Source organism: Centrocercus urophasianus, unplaced genomic scaffold (genome assembly GCF_019232065.1).
Source record: "Centrocercus urophasianus isolate 14NV4802_14NV808 unplaced genomic scaffold, USGS_Curo_1.0 seq_39, whole genome shotgun sequence".
NCBI classification, from domain to species: Eukaryota; Metazoa; Chordata; class Aves; order Galliformes; family Phasianidae; genus Centrocercus; species Centrocercus urophasianus.
Genome location: NW_024884966.1, coordinates 5,513,959 through 5,532,260, shown reverse-complemented (window position 1 = coordinate 5,532,260; position 18,302 = coordinate 5,513,959). Strand labels below are relative to the sequence as shown.

The 18,302-nt window shown below is 49.8% G+C and overlaps 1 protein-coding gene across 3 annotated transcripts in view; it reads left to right on the top strand.

Annotated features, from left to right (window-relative positions):
- The first annotated feature begins 2,723 nt into the window (after nucleotides 1–2,723).
- The window catches only part of OTOF (otoferlin), a 71,329-nt gene continuing 55,750 nt past the window's right edge, over nucleotides 2,724–18,302 (top strand). For all 3 annotated transcript variants that reach the window (XM_042832626.1, XM_042832624.1, XM_042832625.1), the window contains exons 1-3: nucleotides 2,724–2,802; nucleotides 5,868–5,926; nucleotides 10,831–10,919. In XM_042832626.1, the coding sequence (XP_042688560.1) occupies nucleotides 2,724–2,802; nucleotides 5,868–5,926; nucleotides 10,831–10,919 (227 nt within the window). The remainder of the gene's footprint in view (nucleotides 2,803–5,867; nucleotides 5,927–10,830; nucleotides 10,920–18,302) is intronic.

Below are 18,302 nucleotides of genomic sequence, written 5' to 3'. Positions count from 1 at the left end.
CTTGCTGAAGAGCCTGGGACTCCAGTGCATGCCCAGAGCAGCTCTTCCCAGCAGATATTTCCCCTTCTCTGGAGCTCTGTGAAGGTTTTGCCATCCTTGCAGCTGTGGGATGCACAGCCTGCAGAACTCAGTGGTACACATGGCAAGCACTCACTTCCTTTGGAAAGGTTTCTTAGCAAGCCCTTGCATTTTCTCACCCTTCTGCTTACATACAGAAACTGCTTCCACAGCATTTCCCCCTTTTCTTCCCAAGACCAACACACACACATGCAAGAGCCGCCCACTGCAGCACTCAGAATTACAGATACTGCTGTGATAAGTGATTATCCCACAACGCCTCACACATGACAGTTGCATCCCCCAAACCCTTCAGCATGAAAGAGGTTCAGAGCAGGGGGGCCGGCAGCTTGCAGCAATTTGGGAAGACATGGGAAAGGTGGGGACTGGGAGCAGAGCAATTCTTGTTTGCAGGGATGAGGTGCTGGTGCTGCCCACAACAACAGAGAACAGAAAAACACAGCAACTCGCTGTAATTAATATCAAGGCTTTTAATGGTTTGACAAAGGGGGAGGCTGATAATGATTTCTTTTTTTCCCAAGCGTAGGAGGAGAAGAGCTGGAAAAAAGAAAATGAGAGAAAAGAAGTTAGAGAAAATTTCATTAATTTTGGACTTAAAGTTCTGTAGCATCATCGTAAGAGCAGTGATTGCTTTGGGATCACTGTGTGTTAGGTTGGATTTATTGTAATGGATATTGGTGCCACAGGAGGTGTAGGGAGACTGGTTATGGCCTGATCCTGCCCCGTGAAGCCACACTTTCCTCTTTAGCTCTGGTGTAAGACCACGGTAAATACGAAAAATCATTGGTGATTCAGAGGTGGGCGTGCAATTCTATTCACATTCAGCAATGTGAAAAATGCAGAGACATCATGAAAACTGAAATCTGTGTTTGGAACCACAGGTAGATCCTTCCTTTCCCAGACTTGGATCCACTGTCCCTTGACAGTCTGTGTTGGCTTCTTCACAATTGGGTTCCTGCGTTATTGCCCTGTATAGAGACATAGAATGGTTAGAGTTGGAAGGGACCATTAAAGGCCACGTGGTCCCAAGTCCCCTGCAATGAACAGGGACACCCACAGCTCCGTCAGGTGCTCAGAACCCCGTCCAGCTTCACCTTGAGTGCCTGCAGGGACATGTTGTTCCTGCTTGTCTTCATTACCCAATTTCACTGTGCCACGGATGGACAAGTCCCCACGGCTGCAGGTGGAGATCTTCCCCCACCCAAAGGAGCACTGAACTCCAGAGGCACCTTTAGTTCTGAGCAGACAAACATCAGCAGCACTGTGCAGAGATGTGGATACAGCCCATCCGGGAGAGCTACAGATGTGTTCTCATATACCCGAAAGCCTACAGGTGTCTGGGGCTAGAAATACCCCTGGGGCTCTCCGGTCCCTCAGCACCTGAGGCTTTGGGGATCTCCAGGGAGGACAAACAGCAACGTGTGCACATCATCTTCCATCCTAATTTCTACTTTCTTACTTTGCCCTGAGTCTGAGGGTAACGCCAAGCTTCACCACTCCCCACGAGCCGTCCGCCTGCCATTTCCCAGCAGTAGAATTAAACCCTGCCTTGGGATTCCATATAAATAAAGACCAGGAGTTAGCAGACCCATTCCTCATCAGGTCCCTCTCCCAAAGCTGGTGCAGCTCTCAGGTGCCCACCTTGCACCACCCACCTGCACTGTTCCATGAGCATCCCCAGCCAACGCACCTTGCGCTGAGCGTACCTCGCTATCAACTTTCTGCTATTGAGCAAGAGGTTTCTAATTAGCTATGTGGTCTCAAGGTGTATGGGCTGCAGATGCAGCACTGCTTCGTGCAGCTCAGCAGAGGAAGACCAATTGGGAACCAAAAAAAATCATGCAGTTTGAGCCTAACGAGCACTATTTTTCCCCACAATCTCACGCACTTGGGAACGAGCACAGGGATCTTTTCCACTGGTAAGACAAATGTAAATGGAAGGACATGCCTCATTTCCAGGGCTTTATTACTCATTTATTGAGGTTTCACCCTCACTTGTCTCTCCCCGACAATGCTGAAGCCCTCTTGGGTTCATTCCTCACCACAAATGGGCTTTTCTGGGAAATTTCCAAGCAGGAAGCAAGATGTGTTGGGCTCACAGCCCTGTCTCCGTGCTTGCTGATTGGCTTCCTCAAAATAAAGGATGAGTTTAAGGTTCCAAGAACAGCACGATGTGCAGCCTTACCAGGCACGACCCTCTACATACCAAGCCCACACTGGCAAGCTGTTATCTATGCCCCTTGTCATGCACTCCCCATGTCCTCTCCCAGTGAGATGGTTGACCCCCAGGTTCCAGCTTGCAGTGCTCCCAGGTTGATGCCTCATTCCCAGGGGGAGCACTGCCTCAGTTTCCCCCAGTGGAGTCCCTCTCCCAAACCCTAACAACCAAAGGGGGGCGATTCCCGCAGCCCGCCCCCCCCCCCCCCACCACCTCCTTCTCCAGGGAGGGAAGGGGAAGGCGGTGCTGCTGCTGAATAATTGAAGAATTCGGTGCTGGAGGAGGGGGGTGTGCATCGCGTTGTGCCTCGGAGCACAGCTGGGAGCGCGGTGAGCATTGCACCGAGCACTGCACCGAGCATTGCACCGAGCACTGCACCGAGCATTACCCTCAGCGTTGCACCCATCCCCACGCCTTGCCCCACACCATGGCTCTGCAGCTGCAGCTCCGCACCGTCTCCGGCCTCCGCGGCAGAGCAGATCGCATCGCCAAAGCTGCTTTCCGAGGTACGGGGAGGGGGGCAGTGGTGGAGGTGGGGGGTGTCCCGGGATGGGCTGCACCTCATGCTCCCCAATGGTTGCACTTAGGAAGGGAAGGGGTGTGAGCCCTCACTGTCCTGGGGAGAGGGATTTACGCACTGGGAAAAAGGGGGATGAAGCCCACTTTGGGATGCTCGCTTGCTACGCCCCCCCCCCTCCCCCCCTCCATGTTCCCATCCCTGTTTTCCTCCCGCTCAGAGAATTGCTGTCACACCAAACTTCAGAACAGTGCTTCCTTCCCCTGTGCTGGAATGTTTTGCCTGGCAGCCTGCTGCCATCAGCTGCTGGGCAAACAGGGTGCTTAGCCTCATGCATAGAGCAGAGATCACCTCTGTATGCTGTCGGAGATGCTTCTCCCTCTGCTCCCTCTGCCCACCCTAAGGACCCATGGGATTCGTGACCAGGACACTCAATGTCACCATCAAACCCAGTCTGAGAGGAGAAGCTCCCAGTGATCAGACCCAGCAGGGTTGGATCCTGAGGTTGTAGCTGTCAAAACCTCGGGGGGAGCAATCCTTGGGTCTGGTGTGAAGCTGGGACAGGACCTTGTGTGGGGCTGCACTGCCCCGCTGTAGGGCAGGGACTGGGATGATCACTCTGGGATGATACCAAAGTTGTACAATCTTTATGGGAAGGTATTTTTTCTGAAACACCAAGGATTTTGTGTGTGTTACTAACAGGGAGGCAGGAACAAGGATTTACCCATCAGTTACAGCCTGTGCCTCATTCCTGGGCCAGATGTTGCATTTGCATCACATGGGGGGGAAGGAGCTCAGAGTGCAGCAGCAATACAGTCTTTCTGTCAAGCTGGTCTGCTCCTTGGTATTTAGTGCTTACTTGTGGCCAGCATCTCTGAGGCTCAGCCTTTGTTTTCCCCTTGCCCCATAATCATTTGGTAGCAAGGAGTCAGGGTATAGGGAGTTCATAGCTGCTGTGAACCTGTTTGTGTTTTTGGTCCTGTTGGTTTTGCCCAGATTGGCTGTGGAATCTCCTCCTTGGGGGTCCCCAACAGCTCCTGGCTGTGGTGCTGGTCACCCTGCCCTGGGTGGCTCTTGCTGGGGGCAGAAGGGAACTAGAGGGACCCAGCAATCTCACCATATCAGGGTCCTGGTGTTCTGTGACCTCAGTGCCAGACTCAAGGGAGCATCCCAACATGGACACTTAGTTTTTGGGCTGAAGTCTTGTGGGAAGAGTCTCTTGCTTTTCTCCAGTGACTCTGGAGACACCCCTTTAAACAGTCCCACAACTGGAGCAAGGTGTCCCCCACAGCCCATCCTGGTGCAGGTCATTTCTGGTCCCCAGCTATCTCAGCCAGGTGTACCTTCTTCAATCCCCTGTATTGCATCTCTGAACAAAGCCACAGTCCCTTCACACAGCACACAGCAACTGGTGGGTCTTGCAGAAGGCATTTGCAGAGCAACACTGTGCTGGAGCATGGCAGTGCTCTTCTTCTGGTGCTCCTTGCAGCCAGTATCCAACCCCAAGCATCAGGGGCTCTCCTCCCACCATGGCATAGGACTTGACTCACTGGGCACCCAGGAGACCCAGAGCCAGGGGCCACCTGCACCTGGGAGGTTGGGATGTTTTATCCAAAGTCTTTGGTCTGTGAGCTGCTTAACTCTTCTTAGGAGACATGGGGCTGGTTTGGAACTTCACTAATTCGCAAGACACTGATCATTTCCCAGCAGGTTCTCCAGGCTGTAAAGCCCCACATCTGCTGCCCTTGCAGCTTCCCAGCTCTGGGCTCTGCAGGTGAAATCACTCACATCTGGGTGAAATTGGGCTTTTTTTCCTTGCTCTGCAGGCTGCTATTGGGGTAAGAATGAGAACACAACCAGGGGCTTCAGTAGAAAGAAGGGCGATGGGGATGGGAAAGCTGGAGGTGTCCTCTGATGGAATGTCTTCATCCTGCTCAGCACATGGGGGCCAGCTCCCCTTTCCCAATGAGATCTGAGTTTGTTCATGGCTGCTGTTGGATAACAGCTCATCGGATCCTGCAGGCACTATCCTGGCTGGATTCCCCAGAGCCCTACTAACTCTTGCCATGCACCAGAGGCTGTCTTGCTTCTAGCATAGTTTTTGCTCGGAGACTCAGTGCACTTAGACACCAGGGCTAAGGTGCTGCTTATCCCCATAGCCAAGAGCTTTTGTGATCATGCATCTGGTGGCCCCATTCCCGGTCCTGCAGGTGGAGCTGAGTGGCATGAGACCTGCAGGAAACCACTGCATTGATAGCAGGGAGCAGGGAACCATAGAATCATTCGGGTTGGAAAAGACCTCACAGACCACCAGGTCCAACCCCAGCCCACCCCGCCATGCCCACTGCCCACATCCCTCACTGCCACATCCCCACAGTTCTGCAACACCTCCAGGTTTGGTGACCCCACCACCTCCCTGGGCAGCTGTGTCAGCACATCACTACTCTTTCTGAGAAGAAACTGTTCATAATATACAACCCAAAAGTGTTTGGGACACACACACACACACCTTCAGGGGTTGCTTCACCCAGCTCTGCTGCGGCATGGGACAGAAGGTCTGCCAGCACCTGGAGAAGGGATCTTCTTTTGCCCCTTGCATGATGGTTAAAGTAAAAAGGGCTCAGCCACGGGGATTGGGCTCTCCCTACAACGAGCCAAGCAATCATGATATTTCAATCTGTAACAACATAAAAGTTGATCCCATAGGGATAAGTGGTGTCCCAGCCTCTGTGTACCCTGGTTTAGGGTTGCCTGTGCTTTCCTGAGCACCAACGACTGCTCAGCAGTGTTTTTTATTACCTAGGAGACAGCATTCCTTTCCAGAAGGAAAAAAAAACTCAATTTGTTTCAGCGAGAGACAAGCAGAATTTCTATAACTTTCCCTTCTGCACTGTTGTGAAGTAGATTCTAACCACAAATACTGATTTGGGGTTATCCTATGGGGGATGCTCCATGGGGAAGCAAATGTCAGCATCCCAAAGGACAGCACAGATGTGGGGCAGCTCCCTCCATTCACTTTGCCACAACCAACCCGCTCCTCCTCTCCTCCTGCAGGGCTCTCCTTCTACACCCGAGTGCTGGAAAACTGTGAGGACGAGGCCAGGTTTGATGAGGTAAGACGAGCGGTGTTTTCCTCCTGCTCCATCTCACACGTGTGGTTTCCTTTGCCATGCTTCTCCATACACATATTCTCCTTGTCCCCGTGGAGTGGAGGGATTCCCAAGGCAGCAGTAGTGCTGTGCAAGCACAGTGGGATAAAAGCAGTGCTGGGGAAAGATCTCAAGGTTAGGTGTGCTGACATCACATTTGTGTGCTCCAGCACTTCTCTGGTGGGTGCCCAGCAGGTCTCTTGAACCAACCATTCCTCGGCTGGGATGGGGAGGTGTCATTGTGGGGTGGCCCTGCTGCACTTCCATGGTGGCAGTGATCCAGGCAGCGTGGTTCTGCTTTATTCCTAAACAACAACCTGTGTTGTCAGCACTGAGAAGTGCTGTGCTTGCAGATCCCTTGCCTGATGGGGTAAAAGCCCTTCATATCCCAAATCCTGGTGTTGGGTGCCTGCAGTTTGATGGATCAGCCTCCAGCTCCCAGTGTCGGGCTTGGGAAGGGAAAGAGAAGAGATTGGGTTTGAAAGAAGGAACTGCAGCCCCAGCTTCGTGTAGTTTCAAAATGCAGCCTTGCTTTCTGTCATTACCAAGAACACAATCCAGAGAATATTGAAATAAAGTCACCCACACAAGCAGGGAATAGAGATGCTATGAAGAAGTCACATTTGAAATGGAAATACATATTTAAAAGAGAACTGGTGCTTCCTTTGATTATTTTGTGTTTCACACAGAAGTTAACCCATTCCCAGGGGTGGGAGAACAGAGGATCCTAAAAGGAACTGGAAGACTTTTAAACTGTTTATCACTTTCTGAAGCTTTTTTGCCCTAAGAAAACAAGCCCTGATGCTGGGTGCGGGAGGTGTCTGCAGTGCGACCACCTGGGGATGTGCACTGGTGGAGCTGGCAGCCCTTTGTGACTGAAATGGGGCTGCAGTGGTCAGCCACCCCTTGCTTGGACGTGATGAGGTGTTTGCAGCCATTCCATAAGGCATTCAGGTGCCTAAATGTGTGCCAAATGCTGTTGAGCATGCAGGTCCCAGTGTGGCACCTGTGGGGGTGCTCCCCAGGGGATCCAATGCGATCTACGTTGAGAAGGGCAAACCTACACTTCTGGACTCCTGTTTCCAGCTGGGAGCTCAGCCAAACCTGCAGGACCAGCTGTAGGTGCTGGGATGAGGTTGCTGCTGCTTGCAGCTCTGCTGCAATCAAAACATTTGAAGTGCAGCCCTGTTTCCTCCTCCACCATGAAACCTCTCATTTGGTGGTGGATGGAGTTCCACACAGCTGGCAACCGGTCATGAGTGACCAGCACTGGGGCCAGCCCTGTGAAACTTCTTTAATGATGATCTGGATGAGGAGATTGAATGCAGCGTCAGTAAGACTGCCATTAACATCAAGCTGGCTGAAAGCATTCATCTGCCTGGTCCTGTAATGGGACGAGAAGTGATGGCCTCAAGTTGTACCAGGGGAGGTCCAGGTTGGATATTAGGAACAATTTCTTCTCCAAAAGAGCAGTGATGCAGTGGCACAGCTTCACAGGGAGGTGGTGGGGTCACCTGGAGGTGGTCCAGAACCGTGGGGATGTGGCACTGAGGGACGTGGGCAGTGGGCATGGTGGGGTGGGCTGGGGTTGGACTGTGAGCTCTTTTCCAACTGTGATGCTTCTATCATTCTATGATAAGCTCCCACTGTGATATTCTAAAGGGAAAAACACCAAGCCATTCAGGAGAAGCCACCACCAGCCAGAATTTGGGCTGCCCCAGTGGTTTCCATTTGTTTGTCTTCACTCTATTTCTTTTGCAATTATCTTTATTCGTTGCTTAATGAATAATTCAGAACCTGTGCCTCTACAGAGCCTGGGGAAGAGGGTGAATGCAGTGCTTTGGTTGTTCAGCACAGTCAGGAACAGTTGTATCATATCCTGTGTGCACCCTGACTTGTTTCTGCTCTAAGGGAAGAGACCTCTGGTGATGGTGCAGAGCATAGAAATCTATGACTGGCTTCCGTGTGCTCTTTCTTGCCTAAATTCAGTTTCTTCTAAAGGAACTAGGTCAGGCTCACTGCCATGATCAAGAAAGCTGAGACCCATTGCTGCAGTCCTGACCTGAACTTCTGGAAATGTCCCTGAGTAACCAGTGTGGGAGGCAGCAGGCAGGGCAAGCATGCAGCCAAAGCTCCCGGGGCTGCAGGAAAGGAAGACCTGCTTTGCAGAGATGCCCTTTCCCAGCTCTTTTGAAGCAGACTCGCTGGAAGCATTTGGCTTCTGCATTCTGCAAGGCATTTCTCTGCCTCTGTCTTTTTTCTTTTTCCAGTTCGTTTCCCGTTAATAAAACAGATAAAACTGACCCAGTAAACACCACTTGCTCAGCTTTGCAAAGGGCTTTTAATAAGACTCTTAATAACAAAACCAGCAAGGAGAATTAACAGCCAGCCAGGTAGCATCCTAAAGGGACATAATTGACTCACAGAATGCACGAATCCTGGGATGCTTGGGGCTGCAGGCACCCCTGGATCCCTCTGGTCACTCCCCTGCCCTACAGGATCACCCAGAGCAGCCCAATACTTTGGACAGGAGCTGCCCTCATCACCTAACACAGCACAGGACATCATTAACCTCCTTGGCATCAGTGGCACATCACTGGCTCGTGTCCCACTTGGTGTGCATTGGCACCTCCAGCTCCTTCTCTCCCAGATGGGTGACAGTGCTTGTGGATTGCTGTACCTCCCAGCCCCGCTCCGGGGATGAGACACCTGTGTGGACACCCACATGGGGGTGAAGCAGATGGGGAAGGGGTGATGGCAGCTTGTCCTGGCAGCCCACTGCAACCCACATCCACAATCACCATGGCAGTGTCTGGTGGCTCGAGATCTTGTTCTCCATTTTCTCTGGCTCCCTTCAGCCTTACACCCAGCTGAAGTCTACGTTAGACTTAGAACACAGCATCCTCAGGGGATCAATGGACAAGGTTTGATGGGATGTCCATAAGATGGAAGGGGAGCAGGACTGACACCCCAACCCACTGGGAATGGTTTTCCATGCACTGGAGGAGTTGGAGACCAGTTCTCAGGCTGGCGATATGAGTGACGTTCATAATCTTGATGGTGGATTTGGGGGGAATTCTGGACAAATTTCAGAGAAGAGTACTCTCTTTTAACCAGTGTAATTGTCTGAATTGGTGTCCATAGGAAACCATAGGAAAGCTGTGACCCCCTGAAGGGGAAATGTCAGCATGTTTCTTTCCCCAGGATTGCAGGCAAAACTCTGCAGATTGCATGAGTGTCTGCAGATAGGTGTCCCTCCCTGCACTGCTTCTCCTCCTGAGGCTGCAGACCTCTTCTAGCACACAGAGCACGGTGTGCATCAGGCCACAAATAATGCCAGAAAGAAGGAATGTGGCAGACTGTAGCTCATCCCTGAGGTTTGCTGTTCTCCCCATTGTGGGGCTTTGGCATTTGCTCGCAGTGTGATCATAACCAAATGAGCTTCGTGGTGTGGAAGGCTCTCAGCAAAGCTCAGTGGGGATGCTGGGAGCCTTTCTAGGTCACTGCGCTTTCCAAGTGACTTTATTTGTTGTTCTGCTGCCTGACAAACCTCTAAAACCAAGGGGGAAGTTGATGATTTTTTATTTCTTTGCCTTGTCCCAGCAGCCCTACCTGAGCTGTGGGATCTGTTCATTGGTCACAGAATTTAACTTGGCTATAAAACCCAGAGGGCAAGGCACAGCCTTATCCCAGCTGCAGCCCAGTAGCAGGAAGCAGGGACTCACCCACAGGCATTCATAACTGAAGCAGGGATGCTTGTTTGTTCCAATTCCTCCCCAAAATATGCTCTGAGGACAATCACAGAATCAGAATCATTGAGGTTGGAGAAGACCACTAAGACCACAAAGTCCAACCCCAGCCCATCCCCACCCTGACCACTGACTGTGTCCCTAAACAGAATCATAGAACCCTTAAGGTTGGAAGACACCACGTAGATCACCAAGCCCACCCCCTGCCCATTCCACCTTGCCCACTGGCCATGTCCCTCAGAGACACATCTCCACCTTCCTTACTTCCAGGGATGGTGACCCAACAACCTCCTGAGCAGTCAGTGCCAATGCTTTTTCTGAGATGAATTTTTTTCCAATAAAATTTCCTTAATGCCCTTCTCCTGAGTGGTAGAGAGCCTGTGTGTGGACCAGGGTTTATTTTTCCAGCAGAGCGTGTCTGCGCTGCAAACACAATTCCCAAAGTGTGACTGGGTACAAAGTCAAGTGCAAGGCCATTTCTAGTTTTCTATTTCTGGATAATTTCTTTCCCATTTGCTTCCTTGACTCACTGCAGAAAACATAAAAGGGAAAAATTAGCTTCAAAAATGATAGTCAGCATATTTCTGAAGAGTCACAAATGTCTTCCCGGGAAGTTGCTTGACAAGCATTTTCCTTTTAAGGCTCTGAATGCAGACAATGCAGGTCCCACTGCCTCAGCACCCAGGACACCATGTCCCTGTGTAACTACATACCCATCCATCATGGCACCAAGCAGCTTGGTCAGAGGTTTGCTTGCCTATGGGATGCTGCAAGGGATCTGGGACTTGGGGAAGCAAAGGAAACTCAGGTGATTTGGCCTGGCAGAGTGATTTCTTGGCTTGGGAAGGGAAAAAAAGACACACACACAAAATTAAAATAAAATAATTAAAAAAAAATTGAATCTCAGCACACACACACAAAAAAAGAATCCCAAATATACATACATTTGACACCAGGACACATGTTTAGCAAGATCCCTCTAAGACAGTCCTATCTGTCTTCTGATAAGAAGAAGGGTTGGTTAAGATCTTGCCACGGTTTCCTCAGCTCTATGCTCACTGCCTCCAGAGCAGCTCCTCAAAACCACCCTGACATCTCCTTCCTGTCCTTTCTCCACAGACCTTCCGCTGGCCAGTTGCAAGCAACATCGACGGGAATGAGATCTTGGAGATCCAGGTCTTCAACTACAGCAAAGTCTTCACCAATAGGTGAGAACAGCTCTGCCCTTTCCTCCCACCATCCCTGGGCTTGCTCTTGGTTGAGCTGGATCCACGTCTCTGTTCAGTTTGGGGACCAGAATGGGAGGAAGATGCTGGCGGCGTCTCCTGGGTTGGGCAGGTGGTGTGTAGGGCAAGCATGCTAAATACACAAAAGTAAAAACCAAATGAAGAAACAAAACCAACAAACAGAGCAAAAAAAGCTACCTACCTTTGTCTTGATTTAAACAGGAGCTCGAGTAGCAGGGGGAGAGCTGCAGAAACTCCATTGTCAGTGTTCCACTGACTTGGAGGAGGAAGGCAAGGAGATGGCTTGTGTGGAGTAAAGCCACACATGGAAGCCTGAGGCCTGGGGGGCAGATTCCAGCTCTGCTTCACTTTTCATGTTCCATCCATGCAGTAGTGGTTTCTCTTTGGGCAGACACTCCTTTGATGCTCTCCTCAATGTTCTGTCCCCCCAACTGTGACCAAGCAGGCATCTTTCCCTGGTTAATGCCATTGCAACACAGTGCAAAACATTTACTCCAGCCTAGAGACAGATGGCACGCAGAGATGCACCCTCCCTCCATCCATGGCAGCCTGAGGCTTCATGCCTTCATCACTCAGCAGAATTGAATGAAGATTTGCCAACAGAATCAGATGGCTTTGCCTTAGCAAACTGCACTTCAGGGCATACCTCATTTACGTCCTAGACAACATTTCTGCATGCTGTGCACGCAAAGGAACAGTCTTCTTTCTCTCTCTCAAAACCTGAAAGAAAAATATCCACTTGAAAGATGCGCTAAAAGGTAGAAAGTGGAGTACCTGTGTCTGCAAAAAAAGAACTGCCTCTATTCCTCCAAGGGAACTGGAATAGCCAGGGTATGCAGGAATATACAGGATATGGTTGGAGGCTGAGCAAGCAACCACTTGGGTGGTTCCTTCTACCTCCAAGGTTGCTAAATCCTCTTAACAATCTCCAGCCACCCACCACAAATATCTTGTAAGTGAAACCAAGTGACTTCTTTTGCTTTGCTGGGCTGTATACACAAGCAGGTTGGCTACATCAGCCTGCCAAGAGCCACTTTCACTCCTAGGATGACCTTCTATTGTATCATTCTCATCTCTTTGGTTATGTTCCTCAGTCTGATTTTGACTCACTTGGGCCTGGGCTGCACGACATCTGATCAACCCTACCTGCTGTAGCAATTGGTGGTACAGGCTGTGGCCGTGTTCTGGGGTGCTGGATGGGCTTGAAATGCCTAGGATGAATTCTGCATGTCTTTATCTTCCACTGAGACCTCATCCAACCTAGATGGCTCTACAATTCTATGATTCTAAATACTAGGAAAAATTTCTTCTCTGAAAGAGCGGTGCTGCAGTGACACAGCTGCCCAGGGAGGTGGTGGGGTCACCAAACCTGGAGGTGTTCCAGAACTGCGGGGATGTGGCACTGAGGGACACAGTGGGCAGTGGGCATGGTGCGGTGGGCTGGGGTTGGACCTGGTTGTCTGAGAGGTCTTTTCCAACCTGAATAGTTCTATGTTTCCGTGATTGTTCTTAGACCAAATTCTGGGGAGAAACTGAAACAAACAAGCATCCCTACTTCTGTTATAAACACCCACGGGTGAGTCTCTGTTCCCTGCTCCTGGGCTGCAGGCTGTGTTGGAGTAAGAGTGTTGCAGGTTGTGTTGGTTGTTTTTGGCCCTTTGGTTTGACTAAGGCACATCCCAAGGTCCTCACAGTTCTTGTGCCTCTTCTGCTCCCTGGTGATTGACTGCTCTTAGTCTTCACATCACTTCAAAACCCTATTGCAAGCTGTTTTTACACTGCAGTCAGCGATGTAGTAGACATACCTTGAACAGCAAAACTGTACCATGGCTCTGTCATTCAGTGGTGACTTTCAACAGATGCCCTACTGTAGAATTTCCCCATTAATCTTCCCTTGTTAGTGTGCAGCACTGATAGCAGGCATGGTTAAACCGAGAATGCTATAAGAACCTATTCCTTGCACACAGCTACCCAACAAGTGGGCTCAAAAGAAGCAAACCAAGCCCGTTCTGAAGGCTCTATCTCCTCATGAACCTACCTGGAACGCCATTGATTGTGCTCTGGTGTTCAACTGCTTTTCATTGAACACTCCATGATCATTGCTATGATTTTCCTAGGACTGCTGCCAGCTTAGCCCAGCTCTCTTCATTCACCCTGTATGAACACTTTGCTGTGCTGGGATTTCTCTATTATTCCAACTTCATTAAAAAAATGCTACCAGTGAATCAGAGGCTGCCAGTTGGGTGGTGATGATTATCCACAAACCCCCCCTGGCTTGGAACAACACATAGAAATATTTATCCAGTGTGTTTTCCTGCTTTTCGTTGTTACAGGCTGGAACTGCTGCTCCTGTTTCTGGAGTGCATTTGCCTTCAGAAGCAGAGTTCCTCCTCTCCAGCAGCTCTGAGGCCAGGCACCGGCTGGAGGATGCTCTTGCCGTGTTGATGACTCAGGGCAGGACACTGGGAGCGTTCTGCCATCAGCCATAAAGGCACAGAGCTGATGTCAGAGAGATGTAGGTCATCCCCAAATCCCCGCTGAAGCTTTCCAGAGCTTTTTAATTACCTGCTTCATCTCTCTCTGCTAAACTAAAAAGCACCTCAGGTTAGAAACAGTTTCCTTGTGCTGGCATTTACAGACAGAGGTAAGATGATCCTAGAAACATCCCTGTAGCAACAAGGTGCATGAGGAGCAATTAGTCCCTGCAGCCCAGTCCAGGAGAGGAGTGCCATGCTGGCAGCCCAGGTGGAAAGGGACACTCATCACAGGAATTTTTTGTAGCTGTTTTCAATTATTACTTCAGCATGCTGAATAATGAATGCTTTATTATTATTATTATTGTTTTTCCATAAGAAAGATATGGAGCTGTTCGAGAGGGTCTGCAGGAGGCCATAAGGATGCTCAGAGGGCTGGGGCACCTCTCCTATGAGGACAGGCTGAGAAATAGGGGCCTTCAACCTTGAGAAAAGAAGGCTTTGAGGAGTCCTTACTGCAGCCTTCCAGGACCTAAAGGGGCTGCAGAAAGAGTGGGAAGAATTCTTTATCAGTGATAGACAAGGAATTATTCAGTATGAAGGTGGTGAGGCTCTGGCATAGGTTGCTCAAGAGCTGTGGGTGCCTCATCCCTGGCAGTGCCCTAGGCTTCCACCAACACATCGTAAATTTAAAATGAGGACTCAAAAAATGGCTCACCATTGGCCAAATAACCCATTATTATGGGTAATTATGAGGGTGAATTTGTTCTTCAGAACGCTACCAAGCCAGTGTGTATCCTCAGCCATCAACTAATGACTGTGATGAAATACTGTGTCATGGGCTCATGCACATGACCTTTAAGGGTCCCTTCCAACTCAAATGATTCTAAATGGGAATAACAGCCCAAGTTTATTTTCCCTTGAAAACAGTGGTAAGCCAAATTCCAAAAGGAGCTTCATGTTCTCTTTGCAGTACAGTAGCTATGGGAAGGAGGGCTCAGCTCAGAGCCCACGCATGTGTCCAGTGCCCTTTGGGTATCCAGTCTCAGGAAGGACACATGTCTCCTGTAGATCCAAGGTTGTAGCTTCCAGCCTGCACTTGTCTCAGGCACCCATGGACAGCCACATGGCATCACGAGTAGGTAATGGAGTGGAAGCTCCAACAAACGTTGCCCCATGGCCACATTCTTTGGGCTCAGGAAATGGAGAATTGGCTGAAGGATGGCCTGGGATGGCTGAAACTCCTTGAGGCAGAAGACAACCAGGAGCCCACAGGAGATGATGGTAATAGAGCCCTAGTCCAACACTACAGGCTGCCTAATGATGGAGTTTGGTTTGGATATGAGCACCAGTGTCTGGAATCAGTTTGCAAAAGACTTCTCCAAGTCAGAAATACAAAGGGATTAGCCAGAGATTATGATCATACTCATAGCATTTCTCCTACTGGCTGAGAGATGGAAACACCAGCACATCATTGTCAAGACACAGCCATGGGTACTACAGCAATACCCAGCCAAAGCACCCAACACTGTTCAAGCCCTGGAATATGATGCTGGGCTCCTCCCTCAAGGGAAAGCTGGCAATGCACATTACAAAAATAATTAAGCCTTCAGTTTACGAGGCAGTGCCATAACTGCAGCAGAGCATTTCATAGAAATGAGTTGGAGGAAGAGAGACAAACAAAACTCTTGGAGAAAAGGGAGAGGAATGGGGAGAAGCAGTGCCCTGACTTGAGGGTTTGGAAAGGTGAGCCACCGTGAATAATTAACATGCAGCTGATTAGCACTATTTATCAAAGTCCCAGATAAAGACATGACACCTGATGCAGATCCACTGTGAATAATGGAGGGGATCTTGTGCTGAGTCGTGGCCGTGTGGCTCATTGCCTTGCTTTTGTCTGCTGCCTCAGTGGCCATCACCATGAAGCTAATTAGATGGTAAGAAAATCCTCTTCTGGTCCTGGTGCCCATGGAGGAGATGTGGGCTGGGACAGTGACTGTTCCCCAGGGCAGTGCATGTCTGAGTGCCCAAAGGATGGAGCAAAGCATGGAGGTGGGGAGATAGCTTATAAGGACACCGTAAACAAGGCATGCTACCCATCACTCCAGCACAGAAACGTATCTCCAGCCATGGCTGGCAGCAATTTCTTCAGGAAAACTATGTAAACAACCTACTGATTTCTGCGGTGCCCCAAGGACATTTCCCTTGGGTGCTTCTTCTCTGTCTCTTCTCTGTCTCTGTCTCCCCTTCTCGTCTTCAGCCAGCACTACCTAACACTCAATGGGAGCCATCTTCTCAGAGGCCAAATAGGCTGAGCAGAAGCAAGGTGCTCCACGTCAAGCTTTGCCATGCAAATTGGGTCAGTGCACCTCTACAGCCACCACAGTGGATGGAGCAGTTAATTACAGACCTACAAATTTCCAGTTTCTGCCTCAAGATCATGGCCAGGATGGGAAACTCCCCCAGCCAAGACCAACCAAAGTGCTTTGGGGATGCCCTGCCCTGGTGCAGGTGGATAACAGGCAATGCCACATCCTGATGATGATTTGGGAGATTCAGGCTGGACATGAGGAAGTATTACTTTTCAGAAAGGGTGGTCAGGCACTGGAATGGATGCCCAGGGAGGTGGTGGAGTCACCGAGCCTGGGGGTGTTCAAGGAAAGGCTGGATGTTGTGTTGAGGGACATGGTTTAGTGGGAGCTGTTGGTAATGGGTGAATGGTTGGACTGGATGAGCTTTTAGGTCTTTTCCAACCTTGGTGATTCTATGATTCTATGATTCTGATGGAGGTTAAATTACTAGTGCCTTTTGGCAACCTGAAATGCTGCACAAAAGGGAAGGAGCAATGATGAGTTTTACCTGAGATGCTTCATCTGATGCCACATATCCCATTCTGGAAAACAGGTGATAAAGCCAAAAACTTGATGACCTGATTAGAAATAGTGAGTTCATACAGGGGCCTGTTTATCTCTGTCTTCTCCCTTCTGGTCCCCTGGGGAGAACTGAAAAAAGTAGCTCTGAGATGGGTGTGACAGTTCACAGCATGTGGTCCTACAGTGAAGGGCCGTAGGAGATGGATGCACAGGAGAAGAGTGTGTAAGATGGGGCCACACATTCTCCCCATCCCTAGAACGAGGACGTGTCCCTTAAGGATGAAGAAGGATGCACAACACCAAATATCTTTTGCTCTGAGGAGGTTCATTTTTCTCCCTGCTGGGCATATGTCACCATTTTCCTCTCCAGGGTGAGAAGCAGTAACTGGATCTGGCCAAGGGCGGGCGGCCACCTTACAGAGCTGCCTGCTGCCTGTTGGGCAATGCTGGGGTGGGTGCACAGATAACATCCCTGAGAGAAAACCGATCTGCAGAGAGCAGTCAGGAGCTGGCTCCCCTTACCTGATGGGGAGACAAAGAGGCTAATAGCAAGGGCTTTCAGTAAAGCATGGAGCTCAGCAGCTCAAAAATAGAGCTTTGTTTTTTTCTTTTGTGCTCCAGCTTCTCCAGTAATACAGATATCTGCAGAGTTCACTTTCAGGCCAGCACTTGGAGGGCAGGGGCTGGGAAGGTGGGCATGGCTGGAACTGGGTTTGTAAAGCAACAGGGGTCACATTTGCTCTGTTGGCACCTTCCTGCTGCTAAATATAGCAGAGGTAGAGCTTGGAGCATCATCAGTGGGGCAGGAGGTTCAGTGCCCCCAAGTCTTTTCCCTCTCAGTGTGGGATGCCCTGGGTGAGCAGAGCCTCTGCATCAAGATGTTATTATGGTGCAGAGAATTGCAAAAAGGGAGCAAACTACCCCTCCTCAGGTGGAACTGAGTATGCTTTTAACCCAGACAGAAGGTTTGTATAACGTCACAGCACATTTGCCCCTTGCTTAGTTTGATTTTATCCCAGTTCATAACGGCTTCTTTGAGCTCCCTTCAAATTTTTGTACATAATTAAGGTCTCCAGACTTTGTTACTTGATGTCCAGACAGGGGAGTTTCTTGGAGGGAATCTTATGCCAGGCTTAGTAACTGAGAACAACCCAGTAACCTTGACTGTTCCAGCTGTTAAGACATTTTCCTATTTCAATCTCCGAAGGCCGCTTTCCAGTGCAGTTATAGGCTGATCCTGCATCAAGCCATTGGTTGTAGGAGCCCTCTGCTCCTGTGCTATTAACTGTGTTGTAAGATCAAGCTGTGCATGTCCCTGCTCACTGCAGGGGAGTTGGACTTCAAAAGTCCCTTCCAACTCTAAGGATTCTATGATTCAAAAGGCACAACAAAGTGGTTCTTCAGACATGGTGGACTGTGGATGATCCCTCAAGATCTTGTGGATACCAAAAGTTTACAGGTCTGATACTGAATTTGACATTTTCATGGTTGAAAAATCTACCTGAGTTTCTTGAACACCTGCGTACCTGTGGGGTGTGCCTTAAGGTGGACATCTGACATAAGCTAGAAGATCTGTGCTCTGGAAGAGTGGGTTTGATGAACCGAGGTCCTTCCTGATGTGTCTGAGTTATCATTACAAAAAGGCCATTCCTCCTGAGAGCTCTGGTTCCCCATCCATCCTGACCCACAAGCTGCACTCCTTCTTTTCACACTTTTTCCTTTGGTATTAAATCAACACTTTTTATCCTTCCCATCTTCCATCACCCTTCGTGGGCTGAAGGATTATTGACTTCTGAAGAAGGCTTTCACAGACCTCTTGGATTGGTGTCACCAGGGGCAGGCACCTGGAAGGACAGAAGTTTCTGTACCAGAGATGCAAGCTCATCAGCTGAGATGCTGTGGAGGTGTGGGCTCAGCCTCCCCACCAGCAATACCAAGTGATATAATTTGCCCATTTTTGCAAGGGAAAAGGAGCAGGATTGATGTTTGGCTCCCAC